Here is an 18,686-nt window from a genome sequence, read left to right as displayed (position 1 = left end):
ACTTATATTTTAAGCTGAAAGCATATTACCTGGCTTTGTTCTAGGATAAGTAGGTTGTTGTTGTTTTTCTATGACAGAGTCCGAAATTACAGCAAATCACAATAGTGAGTTACTTAACTCATAATGATGATGATTATGCAAAGTATATTCAAGTAATAAAACTTTTTTGTAGTTACAGATCCTGGACTTTAAAATCTTACTATTTTCTTAGTTTACAATAATATGGAGAATCTCTGTTCGTTAGAAAAGTAAAATGTTTGGACTTTTGCACTGTATGTATGCATGTTTTATATGATACTTTCATCGAGTGAGTCTCAGAGTTTTCTGTAGAGAATATTTTTCTTTCCAGTGGCTTTTATTTTGGGGGAGATTTGAAATTCAGGTTAATGGAAAATAACAGTAACATTTGTGGGGGTTTTGATATGCTGTGTGATTTTTTTTTTCAAGTGCCATCTTATTTTATCCTCAATTATTGTTTTATGTGGCAATAAAAGTATTTCCATTTTATAGGAGTATAATCTGAGGCTGAAAGGAGTTAAATAATTTGTATAAGATCACAGCTAGTAAGAGGTAAAACTTGGATTCAGATTCTAGTCTCTGATTCCGATGCTTGCTCCTTCTAGCCCTTCATGGTACCTCTCTCCTCTTGTATGTACATACATACATATATCCATACTGGCTAGTTTGTTAAAAAGAATCGGTTAGAGTGAATGATATCAAGGTGGGAGGCCTTGAAAATTAAAATGTTGAATAATAAGTGCCATGATAGCAAAGTTTAAGAGAAATCTGGCAGTGGCAGGCATGATAAAGTATTAAAGTAGTGTTATAGGAAGACCAACTATAAATACGGTTTTTTGAGGACTGATTTATATGAAAGCCATTTTCTTGCTGTACATTAAAATAATTTCATTGGTTTAGAGCTTCACATTCAGAAAAAGTAGAATTTATTTTAGATTTCTTCTTTGCCTCCTTTTAGTCTTTAAACTGCTGGAAGACCTAGCTTAAAAAGCACAGTATCAATTATTTGCAAATAACTATGTCATTTAGCAAAACTAGAATACTGTACACATAGTAGACACTCTGATGCTCAGCTTGTCCTTCTTAGGATGGAGTGTGTCTTAATTATCCTCCTTCCTTGAAAAGTATGACTTTCTTTAGACAGATAACATTGTGTTTGCTCCACACAGAAATTCAGCTTCTTTGTACCTCTGCCCAGATGAGAGGACTTTAAGAAAAGAGAAAACAATAGCTATGTTACATTAGTATTTTTTGTTAAAATGGGTTCAAGAGAGGTGTGAATATATTTCTGAATTTTTTTTTTCTAATTAAACAATGATTTTATTGCTCGAGTACATAGATATTTTATGCAACCAGTGCAGAGGCTGTGGATGACTCATATTTCCAATTGGGGGGCAGGACTCGTTTGGTCTTATAATATCGAGCCAATCGGTGAATACGGCTCTCAATCAGAATCAGACGGAATTTAGCATCCTTATCCTTTCTGTTCCTCTCAAGATGCTTTCGAACTGCAACAGCTTTCTTAATTAAATGGTAGAGATCTTCAGGAAGGTCAGGAGCAAGCCCTTTAGACTTAAGAATTCTCAGGATCTTATTGCCCATCACAAAACGTACTTGTGCAACGCCATGCGAGTCTCTCAGGATCACATCGATTTGTGAGGGAGTCAGGCCCTTCTTGGCCAGTTTGTAGATCTGCTCCTTCACGTCGTCAGATGTCAATTTCAGCCAGGTGGGGACGCTGCGGCGGTAGGGCAGAGCCAACTGGGACAGGCCCTTCCTGGGAGCGTGCATGCGACCCATGATGGTGGCGGACTGGCCTATTTCTGAATTTTAATGATTTGCTTACACATGACAGTATTTCAAAGAGGAATGAGTTACTTTCATCATTTGTCATCTGAATTCTAAAGGGCATAATTTGTAGAACTTGTAAATTTAGATAATATTATAGTCCTAATTTCTGCTGCAAGATTTGTACTACCCCTGTGTACTTTTCTTCAAAAAACTCAAAGCAGCCCGGCCAGTGTGGTTCAGTGGTTGAGTGTCATCCCATGCACCAAGAGGTCACTGATTTGATTCCACTCAGGGCACATGCCCAGGTTTCAGGCTCCGTCCCCAATAGGGGGCATGCAAGAAGCAGCTGGTTGATGTTTCTATCTCTCTCTCCCTTTCCCTTCTCTAAAAATCAATAAAAACATTTAAAAAGCTCAAAATAAGCATGTACTAGTGGAAATATAAAACAAAAAAAAAGCAAGAACCCAAAACAAATTTATATATATCTTAGGAGCATAGGCACCCCAACGAGGCAGATGTATTATCTTCCAAGGTCTCTTGTTTTTAACCTATCTATATATACAAAAGCCTAATATGCAAATCGTCACCTCGGAGTTTGACCGAGAGACCATGAGTTTGATCGCTTGCTACGATGTACGCTGACCACCAGGGGGAGGCGCAGAATGAAGGAAGGCCCTGGCTGGCAGCTGGAAGGAAGGCCCCAGTCAGCAGCCTGAAGGCCCAATCGTCCCTGATTGCCGGCCAGGCTTAGGGACCCTACCTGTGCACGAATTTCATACACCAGGCCTCTAGTATAAAATAACTAAATGAAAGTGGAATAAGGCTTTGGAGCCTTAAAAGTGTTGAAGTCTGAGATTGCTATTAATGATGGATGAACTTTCCTTTTCAGGACCAAAATGTCTTTGACTCCAAGAAGAAGGTGAAATTAACCAATGCAGAAGGAGTAGAGTTTAAGCTTTCCAAGAAACAGCTGCAAGCTATAGAATTTAACAAAGCTTTACTTGCTATGTACACAAATCAGGTAGGTTGAACAGATTTCTGGTTCCCCTGGCTAAACCTTTTAGAGTATGGTAACTAGGCATAATGGATATATATCAGTGCAATCTATTTATGTGTGTCTTAAACCCATGTGTTCTTCAGAATGTCATATATAATAGATTTTATTGGTTAAACAAGTAATTTGCCCAATTCTTTGTAAAAGTGTGCTGTTGGTGGCTTTTAAGAGGAAGAAAATAATGTTCACTCCTCTAAATGAGATAATTTTGTCAATATCTTATTTCTAATCTCTCTGAATTAAAGTAAAATAATCATGCAAAACAAATCAAGTTATAAATGTTAAGGATATCAGTTCTAACCCTAACATGCATTAATTCTAATTCAGTTATGATTTCATACTTTCCTAGAGCAGAGGTTTTCAGTGAGAGTGAGAAGCAGTAACATTTTTATTATTTAGAACTGAGTTAAATTATTCTAAAATACTTTAGCAAGAAATACATATTTATTTTGTTGTTTTGAAACAAAGGCTTATACTTGATGTATTTTTTAAAACAAAATTCTGGAATTTAAGCATCCAAATTAATGTTTAATAAGTCTTCCTTTTCTAATTGCTTAATTTCATTAACCAGCTTATTTGGGGGGGGGGGGGCAAATATTGTTTTTTAGGCAGAACAATGCCGAAAAATATCTTCCAGTTTACAGTCCCAAAGCCCTGAGCGTCTCCTGCCTGTGTTAATCCAAGCTGCACAGTTCTGTCGTGAAAAGCAGCACATAAAAGCTATAGAGCTGCTTCAGGTAAAGGAAATACTTGAATTTTTAATAAGGTGTCGGGTAGTTGCAGCCTTGTTTCATTTGTATTATGTATAAAAGCTTGTAAATATGGGTAAACTAATAGGTAATATACTTCTAGACACTTTAGTTAATTCTTGGGCTACAGCTTTGCTTTATATACAGTTGCATTAGTCTATGTTTGTCATAAACCCTAAAGAATGTTTTTATTTTTAGATCTGTTTAACTAGTTAAGGGTTTGTTTTAGGCTTAAAATACCAGAACATGCTTGAACCCTTTTTCGATAACGTATTCTCCAGTAAGTCCCAATCTAACCCCAAATAATTACAGAGATCCTTAGTTTTTTATCAGCCTAAGTCAGCTGTTAGATTACTTTTTAATTTCCTGAGGGTAGAATACATTGGAAAGTTGGACAGGGTAAAATTAGGACCATCCTGAGGGGCAAAGTTGTCTAGCCAGGAACCCAGTAAGGAGGTATCATTTATTTGAGTATCTTAAAAAATATTACTTAGTAGTCTTAATTATTATTTATTTTAGTGACTCTCTGGAAACTTGACATTATTGCTCTTATTTTCAGAGCATAGTTTTAAAGCACAGTGGGTTGTCGGGTAAAATTTTTCCAAAATAAAAGTTGGACTTTAAAACAAGAAGTTTAATATTTTGAAACTAGATTTAAATTTTTATGTAGCTAAGATAAGTAATTGGAATGCGTGCAGTGAGTTGTATAAATAAAATGTGATTTTTCCCCCCAATTAAAAAATGTTTAGGAATTTTCAGATCAGCATCCAGAAAATGCAGCTGAAATTAAGCTGACCATGGCACAACTGAAAATTTCCCAAGGTATTAATGATGATTTCATCATGACTAAAATATAGTTTTAATGGAAATATATGTTTGGAATGATTCTGAAGTAGTTGACTGTGAGTTTAAAATTTTTGCATAATGGTGAAGCGTAATTATTGTTGTTTCAAACATGAAGCTAGATGGTGTGAGCTCCAACAGACTTAGTGAGTTAATTGGCCTTTTCTTGGGTTATTACTAAATTGTCAGAATGATTCTCAGTCTATGCCTTGAAAGTCTGTAGAAGCAAAGGATTTCTCTGTTCTGAAAGACCGTATGTGACTCAAATTTCCTGGGTATGTCGTGTATACAAATGCTTATATCTGTCACTTGGTAGTATTTGCATGAAATAAGGGTTACTTTGCCATCCTAGTTCTCAGATTTTTTAGCTTAGGCCTTTATCCTTTATTTATGCTTTACAACTCATATCTTTGGGGGAGAGAAGCAAGTAAATTTAATGAAAACTGATATTTTTGGTTCGTACAGAAAACTGTTAGTGTTTTTGTTCATAATTTTGAACCAACCTTGAGTGATTTTCTAGAGCTGTATTGACCATATTTGGATGCCCCTATATGCATGTAGCTCTTTTAAGTTAAAATTAAATGAAATTTAAAATTCAGTTTCTCAGTTGTGCTAGCCAAATTTGAGAAGCTTCATAGCCACATGTGGCTAGTTGGACAGAATAATATATAGGATGTTTCCATCCTCACAGAAAATTTTATCAGACAGCTCTGGTGTACAGTATACATTCTCAGTAGGGATGATAATTGATTTGGATATTGGATTTTATGATGGCTAAAGTGAAAATTTTATGGGTAGAGGGTGAGGAAGTTAGTTGGCAATTAGGGGGGAAATGTGTAAAAAGACTCCTTAGTGGGTACTAATGAAAAAAAGGTTGAAAAACACTGCTAGTCGCCCTGTTACCTTATTCTCAGATTTGCTTACCTTTTAGTTTCTTTTTCCTTTTCCCACCTTTCTTTCTTTTTCTTGCTCTCTTCTTTATCTTCTTTCCTCATTCAGTTTTATTTTTTTAATTTTTCTTTATTGATTAAGGTATTACATATACGTCCTTATCCTCCCCTTACCCCTCAGCCCCCCTCCCTGCTCATGCCCTCACCCCCCTGGTGTCTGTGCCCATTGGTTATGCTTATATGCATGCATACAAGTCCTTTGGTTGATCTCTCCCCCAGGGTGGTTTTATTTTTGCAAAGATTATCATACTAAAATTACTGAGAGAGAATGCCTATCAGTGGTTTTTGTTTTGTTTTTAAAGGCTTTAGTTATTTAGGTTTGCAGTGAGTAGAAAGTCAGAATTTTAACACGTTAGGAAAGTTTCCATTGCACTCATATCTATAGTAACATATTTCAAGGCCTAAGAGTCAATTTTTTTATTTGTAAAATGAATAGAGTACATTATTCTCAAGATTCCAAAGCTTGAATATTTAGAAGTGTTATAAAACATGACTCTTAAATTTCTTGTCTTCTTTTTTTTCTTTTTTTTCATAATACGCCTTCTTCATTGTGATGGCTGATCTTGTCTTTCATTTCTTAAGGTAATATTTCCAAAGCATGTCTAATCTTGAGAAGCATAGAGGAATTAAAGCATAAACCAGGCATGGTGAGTTTATAACTAAAATCTCATACAACTGAAAAAGTAATGGAATTAATAGTCCATTGGTATGTTTGATGTTTTTTGTATTCAATTAATTTCTGCCTATTTCTATATATATAATAGTTAAAATAATAACAGTAGCCCTGCTGGTGTGGCTCAGTGGTTGAGTGTCTCCTCATGAACCAGGAGGTCAGGGTTCTATTCCTGGTCAGGGCACATGTCTGGTTGTGAGCTTGATCCCCAGTGTGGGGCGTGCAGGAGGCAGCTGATCAATCATTCTCTTTGATCATCGATGTTTCTCTCCCCCTCCCCCTCCCCCTCCCCCTCCCCCTCCCCCTCCCCCTCCCCCTCCCCCTCCCCCTCCCCCTCCCCTCCCCCTCCCCCTCCCCCTCCCCCTCTGAGATCAGTAAAAATATATTTTAAAAAAATAGTAACAGTAACTTTCTGGTATAAATTTAATTTCATTTTGTGCTCTGCTTTGCACTTGTCTGTTATTTAGTCAGATGTGCCAGGTACTATTTAGGCCTTATATTACCACTGAGAGCCAACCTTAAATAATCTAAGATCCATATATGGAATTTCTTAGCCTAAATTATTTTGTCCTCAGTATGATTTCTTTGAGGTAAAATAATTTAGGAATAGTGGCCAATAAATTTAGTTTTTAGTTCTCTGATTATCCCAGCATCAGATTTAGAACACTAATATAGCTGTGAAAGCATCTGTTTTGAAGTAAAGACTAATTCTGTAGTGGTGGTCTGTGCATTTATTAAACTAGGACTGTTTTATTCATGCTTGTATTCTCTCACACAGCTTTTGGGAATCAGAAAATGTGTAATAGTATTTGAAGGTTCATATTTTAAAGCCTTGGCTGCAGTCATTTTATGTTAGAATCAAGTATGATATATAGTTGAAAATAAAATGTTTCTAATATTTAAAATCTGACTTTCTGGTATCTTTCAAGAAATTTATTCATTTCATTTAGGTTATTGGCTTTATTGGCATAAAAGTTGTTCAAATATTCCCAATCTATCCTGTTAGTATCTGTGAAACCTTTTGTTTATGGTAATTGGTTATTCATATCTTCTCTCTTTTTTTTTCTTTTTCTTTTCTGATCAATATCACCAGAGGTTTATCCGTTTTATTGATTTTTCTCAAAATTCCAGCTTTTTGTTTGTCCTTTCTGTCCTCATCTCCTAATGCTCTTCCCCTTGCACTCCATTCCAGCCAGATGGGCCTCTCTGCTATCCCTCAAACACAATAGGCAAGCTTTTCACTGGCTTTATGTAGCTCAGGCCACATGTGACTCATCATGGGAGTTTAGCCACGTGTGTGTGTACCTCACTGATCATGTACTTGGATGTCCCAGCAGTGTCTTACTATATGAACTAATTTTCCAAGTGCTTATTCTCGACTTCTGTACTTACCTTGCAGACTGGTAATTTTGTGAACTGGCACTGCTTTAGAGGAAAGGTATATTTTATAGATAACTTTGTATTTGGAAAGCACTGCTGTTTATGGTATTTCTAGTTATTATACCCCATAATATAGTAATTTTTATGATGAATTAGATTCTGGTGGAGAGAGCCTAGCAGCCTTTATCTGCTGTTTCTTCAGTGTTTTTCGTTTTGAGAAAGCTTATTCCAGGAGAGAAGGGGAAATTTTACTCACTAATTTATACCTTTCGCTGGGTAGGTATCTGCATTAGTGACTATGTACAGCCATGAGGAAGATATTGATAGCGCCATTGAGGTCTTCACACAAGCTATCCAGTGGTATCAAAAACATCAGGTAAGTAAATGGAGTAAAATTTTGTTTTTACATAAAAATAAAAAGCTGCACTCCTGAACTAAAAAGTTAGGAGAATTGAAACATTACAAGTCACTATTTAAAAGACGGAATGATATTACTATTATAACCTACTAGAGGCCTGGTGCACAAAATTCATGCACTAGGGGGAGGGGGGGGTCCCTCAGCCCGGCCTGCACCTCTCGCAGTCTGGGAGCCCTTGGGGGATGTTTGGCAGTTGAACATCCTTAGTGCTGCTGCAGAGGTGGGAGAAGCTCCCGCCGCAGCCACAGCGTTCGCTAGCTATGAGCCTAGCTTTTGGCTAAGGGGTCTTCCCCCTATGGGAATGCACTGACCACCAGGGGCCAGCTCCTGCGTTGACCGTCTGCCCCCTGGTGGTTAGTGCGCGTCATAGCAACTGGTTGTTCCACTGTCGGGCCAAAACTGGCTCTCCGACATCCCCTGACGGGTCCTGGGTTGAGAGAGGGCGCAGGCCAGGCCGAGGGACCCCACTGGTGCACCATCAGGGCCAGGGAGGGATGTGGGAGGTTGGCTAGCTAGGGATGGACCATAAGAGGGCTCCAGAGCATGTCTCACTCAGTCCTGATCGGCTGTTCCCCAACAGCAAGCTAATGTACCCGTTAAAGCGTCTGCCCCCTGGTGATCAGTGCACGTCATAGCAAGAAGTTGAGTGGCCTTAGCATATCATTAGCATATTATGCTTTGATTGGTTGAATGGCCGACCAGATGACCAGACACTTAGCATATTAGGCTTTTATAATATAGGATTTTTTAAGTATACCAGATCTAAATAAAGTTATTAGAAGTAAGAAATGGCTGCAAAATGGGGAAAAAATTGTTCAGTTGTTTTCTGAACCTCTTTCCTCTGTGTGTGTGTGTGTGTGTGTGTGTGTGTATGTAACCTCAAGAAGTAAGAATAATAGTACATGACTATATATAAGAGAACTCATCTTTAGTGATGAGGGAGTCCATGGATGGTAGTAATTAGTAGAACAGTGGTATAGTTGACCCTTGGACAACATGGGTTTGAACTGCACAGGTCCATTTATATACGAATTTCTTTTCAATAAGTACTATAAATGTATTCTCTTCCTTATGGTTGTCTTAACATTTTCTTTTCTCTAGCTTTATTGAAAGAATACAGTATGTAATACATGTAACATGCAAAATATGTATTAATAGACTTATTAGTTAAGGCTTCAAAGTCAGCAGTAAGCTGTTAGTAGTTTAATTTTTTAGGGAGTCAAAAGTTATACTCAAATTTTAAACTGTCAGTGCCCCTAACTCCTGTGTTGTTCAAGGGACCAGCTATACATGGGATAATTGTATATCATGTCTCCATCTATTAGAGACATCTTTATTTTTTCCAGTATGGGTTCTGCATGGGCAATACCCAACTTAGGTGGCATTTGTACTGTTAGCACTGTTAGCAGTGGAGAGATACCAGTGTTCTGGGAACTATTAAGATAATGTTTGAGAATTATGGTGACATATATTTGATTATGGGGTTATTTCTAGTTGTGGATGATCTAAATCGAGATGAATTGTGTTCCAAATTCATAAATTAGTCATGTCTGTACTAATTTGTCTTCTCCTCTCCCTGTTTGTGTGTGAAAATTTATGATTTTTCATATATTCTGTAAAACTTGAGATGAGGAATTTAATGGCTAGGCCCATTTTAAAGGTCCTATGAATATAACTTCATTAACTTGCTAAATATTTAGCTTAAAACTTTTCTTTCTCTTTTTATTCAAACTGTAGCCCAAATCTCCTGCTCATTTGTCCTTGATAAGAGAAGCTGCAAATTTCAAACTCAAATATGGGCGGAAGAAGGAAGCAATTAGTGACCTAGAACAGCTATGGAAGTAAGCTCTGAAAGGTGGAGATGTAGAAATCCAGATTTTATTGCTGTTATTTGATATGAATGAATTATTTTGCTTGTTTATGTTTTCTTCAATTTTATAAATTATTAAATAACTTTTTTATTTCTTCTTTTAGACAAAATCCAAAAGATATTCATACCCTGGCGCAGCTTATTTCTGCTTACTCACTTGTAGATCCTGAGAAAGCAAAAGCGTATCCTTTTGATTGTTCCAAGCAGCTCTCAAGTTGCATAGTAGATCTCTTCCAGTTACCTGTTTGACTAGGACTTTTTCTGTTGTAAATTTCAACAAACAAAACCCCCTTCTTTAAAAGAAAATTTTATTTTATTTTTTTAATCAGAGAGGAAGGGAGAGGGAGAGAGAGATAGAAACATCAATGATGAGAGAATCAGTGATCGGCTGCCTCCTCCACACCCCCCACTAGGGATCGAGCCCACAACCTGGGCATGTGCCCTTGACTGGAATTGAACCCAGGACTTTTCAGTCCGCAGGCCGATGCTCTATCCACTGAGTCAAACCAGCTAGTGCCAAAACCCCCTTCTAACTAGTAAAAACAAAAGTGAGAATTTAGTGATCAGTGTGACTGAAAAATACAGTGGTAGATCCAACTTGGGGTACAGCTTGATCCACAACCAAAAATGAAGTTCATAACATATAGCTTAGATCTCCATGTTCAAATTCAACAGCAAAAAAAATAAAAAGAAAACCAACACAAAAACAATAAGCAAAAAGCAAACAAAACCACAAAAATGTATTTTTTTGGATACTAGCGCATGATTCTGAAATGTCATTTTGATTAAACTATTTTATGTCACACGCCCATCTCAAACAATGAGAGAATGGTGCCCTAATTGGCTGAGTTTGGATTATGTGTGCTACTCCAATATGGGTGTGTTCCCAAAACTGAGTGGGTGGGGTGGTGAATGTTAGGAAGCCATAAGTCAAAACCTTTGCATTGAGCAAGTCTGTGTTTTATACTCTTAATAGCTGTTTTGAGGAAGTGGAGTTTTTATCAAGCTATGACCTAGAAGTATGTCACTGAGTTAAGGAATAGATGATTAGAAGATAACCCAGTTGTTGAGTTTTCCTTTCACAATATATAATATATAATTGACTTGATGACTTTCAGGTTTGTTGTTCTATAAAAGATTTAAGAACGTTTTTTGCTTTTGACAAAGGGCATCAAATAAAGACTGTGTTTCTCTGTAGGCATAGATGTATCGTTAGGCATATATATGTATTTATACTGTGTTCCTGAACTCCTGTTCTATCCCAGTCTTAGTAAACACTTGCCCTCGTCAGACAGTATGTCTCTGAAAGTGGATGTTGACGCTCTTGAAAATTCTCCAGGTGCTACGTATGTTCGGAAGAAGGGTGGAAAAGTTGCTGGAGAGAGTCAACCAAAGGAGCAAGGGTAATGTTTTTCATTCTGACATTCACTAATGCTGATTTTAAATTATATGAGGAATAAAAATACACACAAAAATTACATGTGAATAAGGGTTAAGTCCCCTTTGTTTCTTTTCCTTCCTTTTCTCTGTGCCCAGCTCTTAGTCCTCGTGTCCTCCCTCCTCTCTGGTCCAGAATTAACTTCTGGTATTAACTTCGTGTGTATCCTTCCAGATCTTTTTCTTTGTATTTACACACAGACGTGAATTAGAAATATTTTCCTTAGATTGGATTACTTTTTGTTTTTTACAGAAGTGGGGTTCCATTGTGCTTAGTGTTTTCAAACTTGCCATCTTTCATTTACTGAGTCTTGCAGACATTTGCTATTTATGCATAGGCTGGATGGGCCCTACTTTATTAACCTGTTAAGTTCTTAATATACATTTACTGTATCATTTAGTAATTCTAAACCACAGTTCTGATCTTTATTTTGCTGATTTGGAGGAAAGGTTAGCCAACTTCATTAACTTATATAAAGTCAAATTCCAATTTTTTCCTTATTCTACATTGCCATCTCAAAAAAAGCAGAGGCCTATGGTAAATGTTTAAGATTTTATTTTTGACTCAGGATGAATAGAGAATGGAAAAGATAAAACATTTCCTCAGTTTTGTGGCTTTCTTAATTTTTCACTGTTTTCTCCTTTTTTGAATACCTTTCAAAATCTAATTTTTTTGTAACTTTGAAACAGTATCAGCACCAACTTTATATGATTGACTTCATTATGAACTCTGTGTTTGATATAAAAAAAGTATTATCCTCATAATAGAATTTAAAAACTTAAATAGGGAATTGTAGTCTCAGAGATATGACATTGTTCCATTTTATCATATGATTCTGATTTCAAGCCTTATAAAGAACTCCAGAATGAAATGAATCCAAGCCAGATCTTAAGGGGATTTTTAAATAATGCCCATTTAAATATTTTCAGTATTTTTTCCCCTCTTTCAAAACAGGGTTGGGTGATTAGTAAGAACATAGAATTCATTTCTAATCCTGTACAATTACTAAGATGTACATTGAGGTTTTTAAAAATATATATTTTTTATTTTTATTGATTTCAGAGAGGAAGGGAGAGGGAGAGAGAGATGATGAGAATCATTGATCAGCTACCTCTTGCACACCCTCTACTGGGGATTGAGCCCACAATCTGGGCATGTGCCCTGACCGGGAATTGAACCGTGACCTCCTGGTTCATAGGTCGACACTCAACCAGTGAGCCACACCGGCTGGGCTTTTAAGCTTTTAAATTTCTGCACAATATTTTCATTAAGCATTATTAATGTCTTTTATTTTATGTTAACTTTTGGATACAACCATTTAGTTACTTTTTAAGATACACTATGTTGTTGACAAAATATAAATCATGGTCCTTACCCTCATAAGAACTTAAGTATAGCAGAGGGAAGTATATATAAGCAGTAATTGTAATAAAGATTGCATGTGCTACTGTTGTGCAGGGCATTTGGGAGTCCACTAGAGGGGATGGATCTTCCTCAGGACACTGGCAGGTTAGAAAACACTTCATGGAGGAGGTGACTGGGTTGACTTGAAGAAAATGAAACAGAAGAGTTAGGCAAAGTGTGAGCAAAAGCAAAGAAGTAGGAAATGGTAGAGAACCTCTAGGAAATTGCAGGTATGATTTGTAGGGAGACAGTGTATTGTCTAAGGGAGAGATGAAGCTCTAACGTAAGACACTGTCTTACTATAGGGTGTACCCTGAAAGAACTCACAATGAATGACTTGATAGAATGACTTTTTAAAAAATTCTCACTTGAGGATATGTTTATTGATTTGAGAGAGAGAGAGAGAGAGAGAGAGAGAGAGAGAGAGAGAGAGAGAGAGAGAGGAAGGGGGAGGAGAAAGAGAAACATTGATGTGAGAGAGAAACATCAATTGGTTACCTCCCATAGGTGCCCTGACTGGAGATCGAACCCGTTACCTAGGTCTGTCCTGACAGATAATTGCACCTGCAAATTTTTGTTGTACAGGGTGATGCTTCAACTGAGCCACCCGGTCAGGGCCAGAGATATTTTGTATATGTTCCTTTTATTAAAGTATATATTGTTATTGATTTCAGAGGAAGGAAGAAGGAGAGAAAACATCGATGTTGAGAGAGAATCATTGATTAGCTGCCTCCTGCACACCCCCTACTGGGGATTGAGCCCACAACCCAGGCATGTGCCCTGACCTGGAATCAAACCATGACCTCTTGGTTCATAGGTTGACCCTCAACCACTGAGCCACACTGGCTTGACTATGTTCCTTTTTTTGTTTTTACTGTAGCTGTCAGAGTACTTAGCAATTATTTTGAGTGTTTTCTTGACTTCTTAGGCTCTTTTAAATGCCCTTTAGTTGGAAAAGGGGGTCAGTGTACTTTAAATAAAGATTTTATTACCTAAAAAGTTCAATAGCCCTGGCTGGTGTGGCTCAGTTGTTAAAGTGTCGACCCGAGCACTAAGGATTGTGGGTTCCATTTCTGGTCAAGGGCATGTACCTGGATTTCAGGTTTGATCCCTGGCCCTGGTCGGGGTGCATGCGGAGGCACACAATCAATGTGTGTCTCTCACATTCATGTTTTTCTCTTTCTCTCTCTCTCTCTCTTTCTCTCTCTCTCTCTCTCTCTCTCATCTCCCTCCTTTCTCCCCTCCCTCCCTCCTTTCCACTCTTTAAAAGTCAATGAAAAAAAAATTCTCAGGTGAGGATTAACAGCAACAAAAATTCAATAAACTCGCAAATTTAGCCCTATATAAACCTGAAAAATAAAAATTTGCAGAATAAAATGCTTTCCACCACTCTCTGCCCTTCTGCCTACCCAGGTCAAAACCAATGTTACTTATCTTACATAACCTACCAAAGATATTCTTTGCATGTATTATACCTGTACATTTTCTTCTAACAAAGAGTTTAATGATCTGTTCTTGAGTTTTGCCAAATGTGAGGTAACTTATTGTAGATGTTGATGCTTGTGCAAGTTTCTTATCTTTTTTACATAAAGTTTAATATGCATGTGCCAATGTAAATGGTATCTCTTTTCTGAAAACAATTGTCACCCCTCTTTTCTAAACCCTCTCCTATAAATTACAGTGTATGAAGCTTGATTAAATTTAACCTAAATAAACATCCCAACTAGTCTATTTATTAACTTTGGTGAGCCCTCACTTAGCAAATCTTGAACACCTTTATGATAAAGTACTCAGCTTGCTCTTTTGCAGATGCGTAATGCTCTATATTTTATTATGCTGATGGTAATGATTTTTATTCTCTTTGTAGACAGGGAGATTTGAAAAAGAAGAAGAAAAAAAAGAAGGGTAAGGCTTTTTAAAAAGTCTTTAGATTTCTTTCTACAAGATAAAAGCTTGAGTTTAGCCCTATATAAAAACCTCAAATATATTGGCCTCTTGTATCTTTGAATACTTGAGTTTTGTCCTAACTACAGCTAGTATTTAATTTTATTACATTAAAGAGTACAACTCTGGAGTTTGCCTAAATTCAAATTATTGCTTGAGTAACATTGCTCTTTCACTGTGACTGTGAACAGATTACCTAACATTCCTGCCTGAATTTTTTATCTGTAAAAGGAATTTGATGGTATATACCTCATATAATTAAATAAGATACTGCATGTAAAGCTCTTAGAACACTGTCTGGCTCGTAGTAAACCCTGATACATTAGGCTGCTTTTGGCTGTAAATACCAAAGAAGTCCATCAAACTGGTCTAAGAAAATTTGCTGTTTATGAAACTGTCAGTGATGTTAGCATCAAAATCAAAGTTGGTTGATCCAGTAGTTGTATCTTTTTGTTCTGCTGTGCATAAAACTGGATCCCATTAGAGTCTTGTGATGTTTGTTGGAAAAAGTAACATACTTGTCATTTATATCCATCAGGACAAAGAGGGTCCCATTTGGCAAATCTTTCCCATTATTCTGATTGGGCTAACATAGGTCATTGTCCAGTCCTGAACCATCCAGGGCAGTGGTTCTCAACCTTGGCTGCACATTAGAATCACCTGGGAATCTTTTAAAATCCTGATTTCTGGGCCTCATTCTCCAGAAATTCTGTTTCTTTGTTATGGGGTAGGGCCACAACATTAGTAACAAGTCCTGGACATAATGTTTAAATGATTACCTTGAAAACATTATGAACAGATTCCTCATTTCTTCATCAATTAATTGTTACACAGGAAAACTGCCTAAGAATTATGACCCAAAAGTGACTCCAGATCCAGAAAGATGGCTACCAATGCGGGAACGGTCTTACTACCGGGGAAGAAAGAAGGGTAAGAAGAAGGATCAGATTGGAAAGGGGACCCAGGGAGCAACTGCAGGAGCTTCATCTGAACTGTAAGTCATTGCTTCCTGATTGAGGTCACTCAGAGCATAGGTTGATCTTTCTGAGATTGACTCAGGGTCATTAGTGTGAATTTTAAAATGTATTTTAAGTATGAGAAGTACGGTCAGATATCTTTGATGGTTTTTTTAAAAATATATTTTTATTTCAGAGAGAAAGGGAGAAGGAAAGAGAGATAGAACTCAATGATGAGCGAATCATTGATCAGCTGCCTCCTGCATGCTCTCCACTGGGGATTGAGCCCGCAACCTGGGCATGTGCCCTTGACCAGAATCGAACCAGGACCTTTCAGTCTGCAGGCTGATGCTCCATCCACTGAGCCAAACCAGCTAGGGCATCTTTGATGTTTTGCAATACGCTATTGTAAAGGAAAGAAAATGTGATATTTCTGGTTGGATTGTATTCTAAATACTTGGATTTTAAGATTGTATCATAAATAATAGGATTCCAGTAACTTCAAAAGTAGACTACATACACTGAGTCATCCAGTAAACTAAGTATCTAGATAAACAAAGATGTAAATAATGTGACTAAAAAGAAGTATTAAAAATGTTACTGCCCTGGCCGTTGTTGCTTAGTGGTTAGAGTGTCAGCCCACACACCTGAGGGTTTGATTCCCAGTCAAGAGCCTGTACCTGGGTTGCAGACTTTGAACCCCAGCCCGATCGGGATATGCTTGAGGCAACCAATCAGTCGATGTTTCTCTCTCCTTTTTCTCTCTTTCTCCTCCTCTATCCCTCTCTCTACTCTCTCTTTAAAAAAAAGTTACTTGCCCTGGCTCAGTTGGTTGGAGCGTCATCCAGTACACCAAAAGATTGTGGGTTTGATTCCTAGTCAGGGCACATACTTAGGTAGTGGTTTGATCCCCAGTTGGGGCATGTATGGGAGGCAACCAAGCAATGTTTCTCTTCCCCCCTCTTCTTTCCTCTCTCTCTAAAATCCATAAAAACATATCCTTGGGTGAGGATTTTAAAAAAATGTTACTAAATAACTCATTTGTATGTGGTAGGATTATAAGTCATTTAAAATTTTTTCTTTATTTTCTAAGCCTTCTAAGAATTGGCATGTACCATATATTACTTATCCTTTGATTATAAAGCACTAAACATTTTATTCAAAAGGGATAAAGAGTTGGGGAACCCACTTTAAAATAAATAGAATGTGTGGGAGATTATTAGGGGTGGAAAGTGAAATTCACGTGTGTATGTTTTTATAGCCTTTTTCTTTGTTGAATGCATGAATGACTGACACTTTCCTGATCTGATGATTTCAGGGATGCCAGTAAAACTGTGAGCAGCCCACCCACCTCCCCAAGACCTGGCAGTGCAGCAACAGCATCTGCATCTACAAGTAATATCATACCCCCAAGACACCAGAAACCTGCAGGGGCTCCCGCAACAAAAAAGAAACAGCAACAGAAAAAGAAGAAAGGTGGAAAAGGTGGCTGGTGATTAGAACATTCTTGTTGCAGACTATTTTTCAGCTAGTCTTAGTGACACTAGGAACATAATAAAGAACACAGCAAGAAGCACCGAGCTGCTCCCTCTCCCATCCCATTTTCATCAGATTATTTTCTTGTGCATCAAAAAGGAAAACATCTTCCTCAAACTCTGCCTAGTCAGACTTAGCCTACTTGTACCACCTAGCTTTGCACAGATGACGAGAACTCAAAATAATTGGTATTTACCCACCTTGATATCTGTTTCTTTGTGTGCTGATCTGGAGGTGTTTGTTTTCAGTTTCACAAACAAGGCATGTTATCTAAGGTTTCCTAGGTTATAAACAGAAGTTACTTCTGCTGTTTTAACTAGAGTCTAAAGACACTTGTTCTTATCTAGTCCCACTTTAAATTATGTCTTAGAAGGTCTTGGGAGACTGAAAGTGGAATCTTCTGAGCATTCCAAATATCTACTTAGAAATATCATGTGATAAAAAGGGACCTTATTAGTACACTGGTGTTCTTCACTTAGTTACATGAGTGGCCACAGGAAAACCAAATGTCTTGATTAATTTTTATCATAAATTCTGTTATGTGATATTGGAATATGGGATATTATATATATACATATATAGTAATAAAAAGTATGTATGTGTGTATGCATATATACACATGTATGTAAATTAGGACTCCTTTTGCCCCCGTATCAGTTTCAGATTATGATAACATGGTGCTTATTTAGCACTATAAAGAACTCAAAGAAAACCAATGTTGTAAGAAGCTGACCCTTAGCAGTGTTCTTAGGTCAAATGGGTTTGGATGGTCTCAATCAGATTTAATGTCCCCTATCAAGAGCATGAACATTGACTTCCTGTGTAGAGAAGAAATCAGTAGCGGAGTTCAGTAGCAGGCAGTATTAAAACTCAACAGTACTGTGTGGCCCAATTAATAAATACTCAGATGGCTCCTCTTTCTAGTTAGGGCAGTGACTATACATTACCCTTCCCGGAGTGAGGGAGTGTTGTACAGTCAGGACTGCGGTGTCGGTGTTGCTCTGGTCTTTCCTTGCTTATAAGCCACTTTCCCATTGAACAGCTGTGAGACAGATGCCCACTCCTACTAGTATTCATTTTATGTACCCCAGATAGCATTGAATTTAGATTTATGACTTATTTCCTTGTGATCGTATTACTCCATCCTTGTTAATAAAGTGCTGCTGTGTTTGACTCCGAACATAATGAAACATACTGAGACATCTTCGAAGAGTTTTCTAAAAGGCTTTCCTCCTTTACAAGAGTAAGAAATGTTGTGCTGCCTTTCTGTTTAACATAGAGTTTGCAGTGGCATCTGAACAAGAGACGGGCTTACATATGAATGGTTTATTATGGCATAATACTTTTTGAGCTCTCAGAGAATAGTCTTTTGGTAAGAGTGACAGATATTCATTCCTTCTAAATATATACCCCATTACAAGAATAATTGTTAGTAAATTTGTTATTTAGGATTCCATTAAATTTCTGTGGTGAAGGATAATCACTTTTTAGGTTTAACTAAGCTACCGAATTTTGGTGAAAATTATCATTAAAATTTTGACACAAAATACAAAGTGAAATACATGGTTTTCTAGCCAGTCATTGCTATTATCAGTCATTACTAAGCAACTGAAACTTCAGTTCAAAGAAGTTATTGTCAAATTAAGTGTAAACATCTACATT

At 37.2% G+C, this 18,686-nt stretch overlaps 2 protein-coding genes across 2 annotated transcripts in view; one reads left to right on the top strand and one right to left on the bottom strand.

Moving 5' to 3' along the window:
• SRP72 (signal recognition particle 72) overlaps positions 1–18,211 on the top strand; it is a 29,448-nt gene extending 11,237 nt beyond the window's left edge. The window contains exons 9-19 of the mRNA XM_081097011.1: positions 2,699–2,830; positions 3,472–3,600; positions 4,362–4,434; positions 5,988–6,052; positions 7,739–7,834; positions 9,614–9,717; positions 9,851–9,928; positions 11,012–11,149; positions 14,456–14,493; positions 15,367–15,526; positions 16,807–18,211. Of these exons, the coding sequence (XP_080953137.1) occupies positions 2,699–2,830; positions 3,472–3,600; positions 4,362–4,434; positions 5,988–6,052; positions 7,739–7,834; positions 9,614–9,717; positions 9,851–9,928; positions 11,012–11,149; positions 14,456–14,493; positions 15,367–15,526; positions 16,807–16,984 (1,191 nt within the window). The 3' untranslated portion in view covers positions 16,985–18,211. The remainder of the gene's footprint in view (positions 1–2,698; positions 2,831–3,471; positions 3,601–4,361; positions 4,435–5,987; positions 6,053–7,738; positions 7,835–9,613; positions 9,718–9,850; positions 9,929–11,011; positions 11,150–14,455; positions 14,494–15,366; positions 15,527–16,806) is intronic.
• LOC308523324 (small ribosomal subunit protein uS15-like) lies at positions 1,312–1,829 on the bottom strand. The gene has a single exon (XM_081097133.1). The coding sequence runs from the start codon at positions 1,816–1,818 to the stop codon at positions 1,363–1,365; it is 456 nt and encodes a 151-aa protein (XP_080953259.1). The 5' UTR covers positions 1,819–1,829; the 3' UTR covers positions 1,312–1,362.
• Positions 18,212–18,686: the final 475 nt, after the last annotated feature.

The sequence above is a fragment of the Myotis nattereri genome (assembly GCF_964212035.1).
Source record: "Myotis nattereri genome assembly, chromosome: 1".
Lineage (NCBI taxonomy): Eukaryota > Metazoa > Chordata > Mammalia > Chiroptera > Vespertilionidae > Myotis > Myotis nattereri.
Note: the sequence above shows the minus strand (reverse complement) of the source record. Positions and strands in the feature narration are given on the sequence as shown.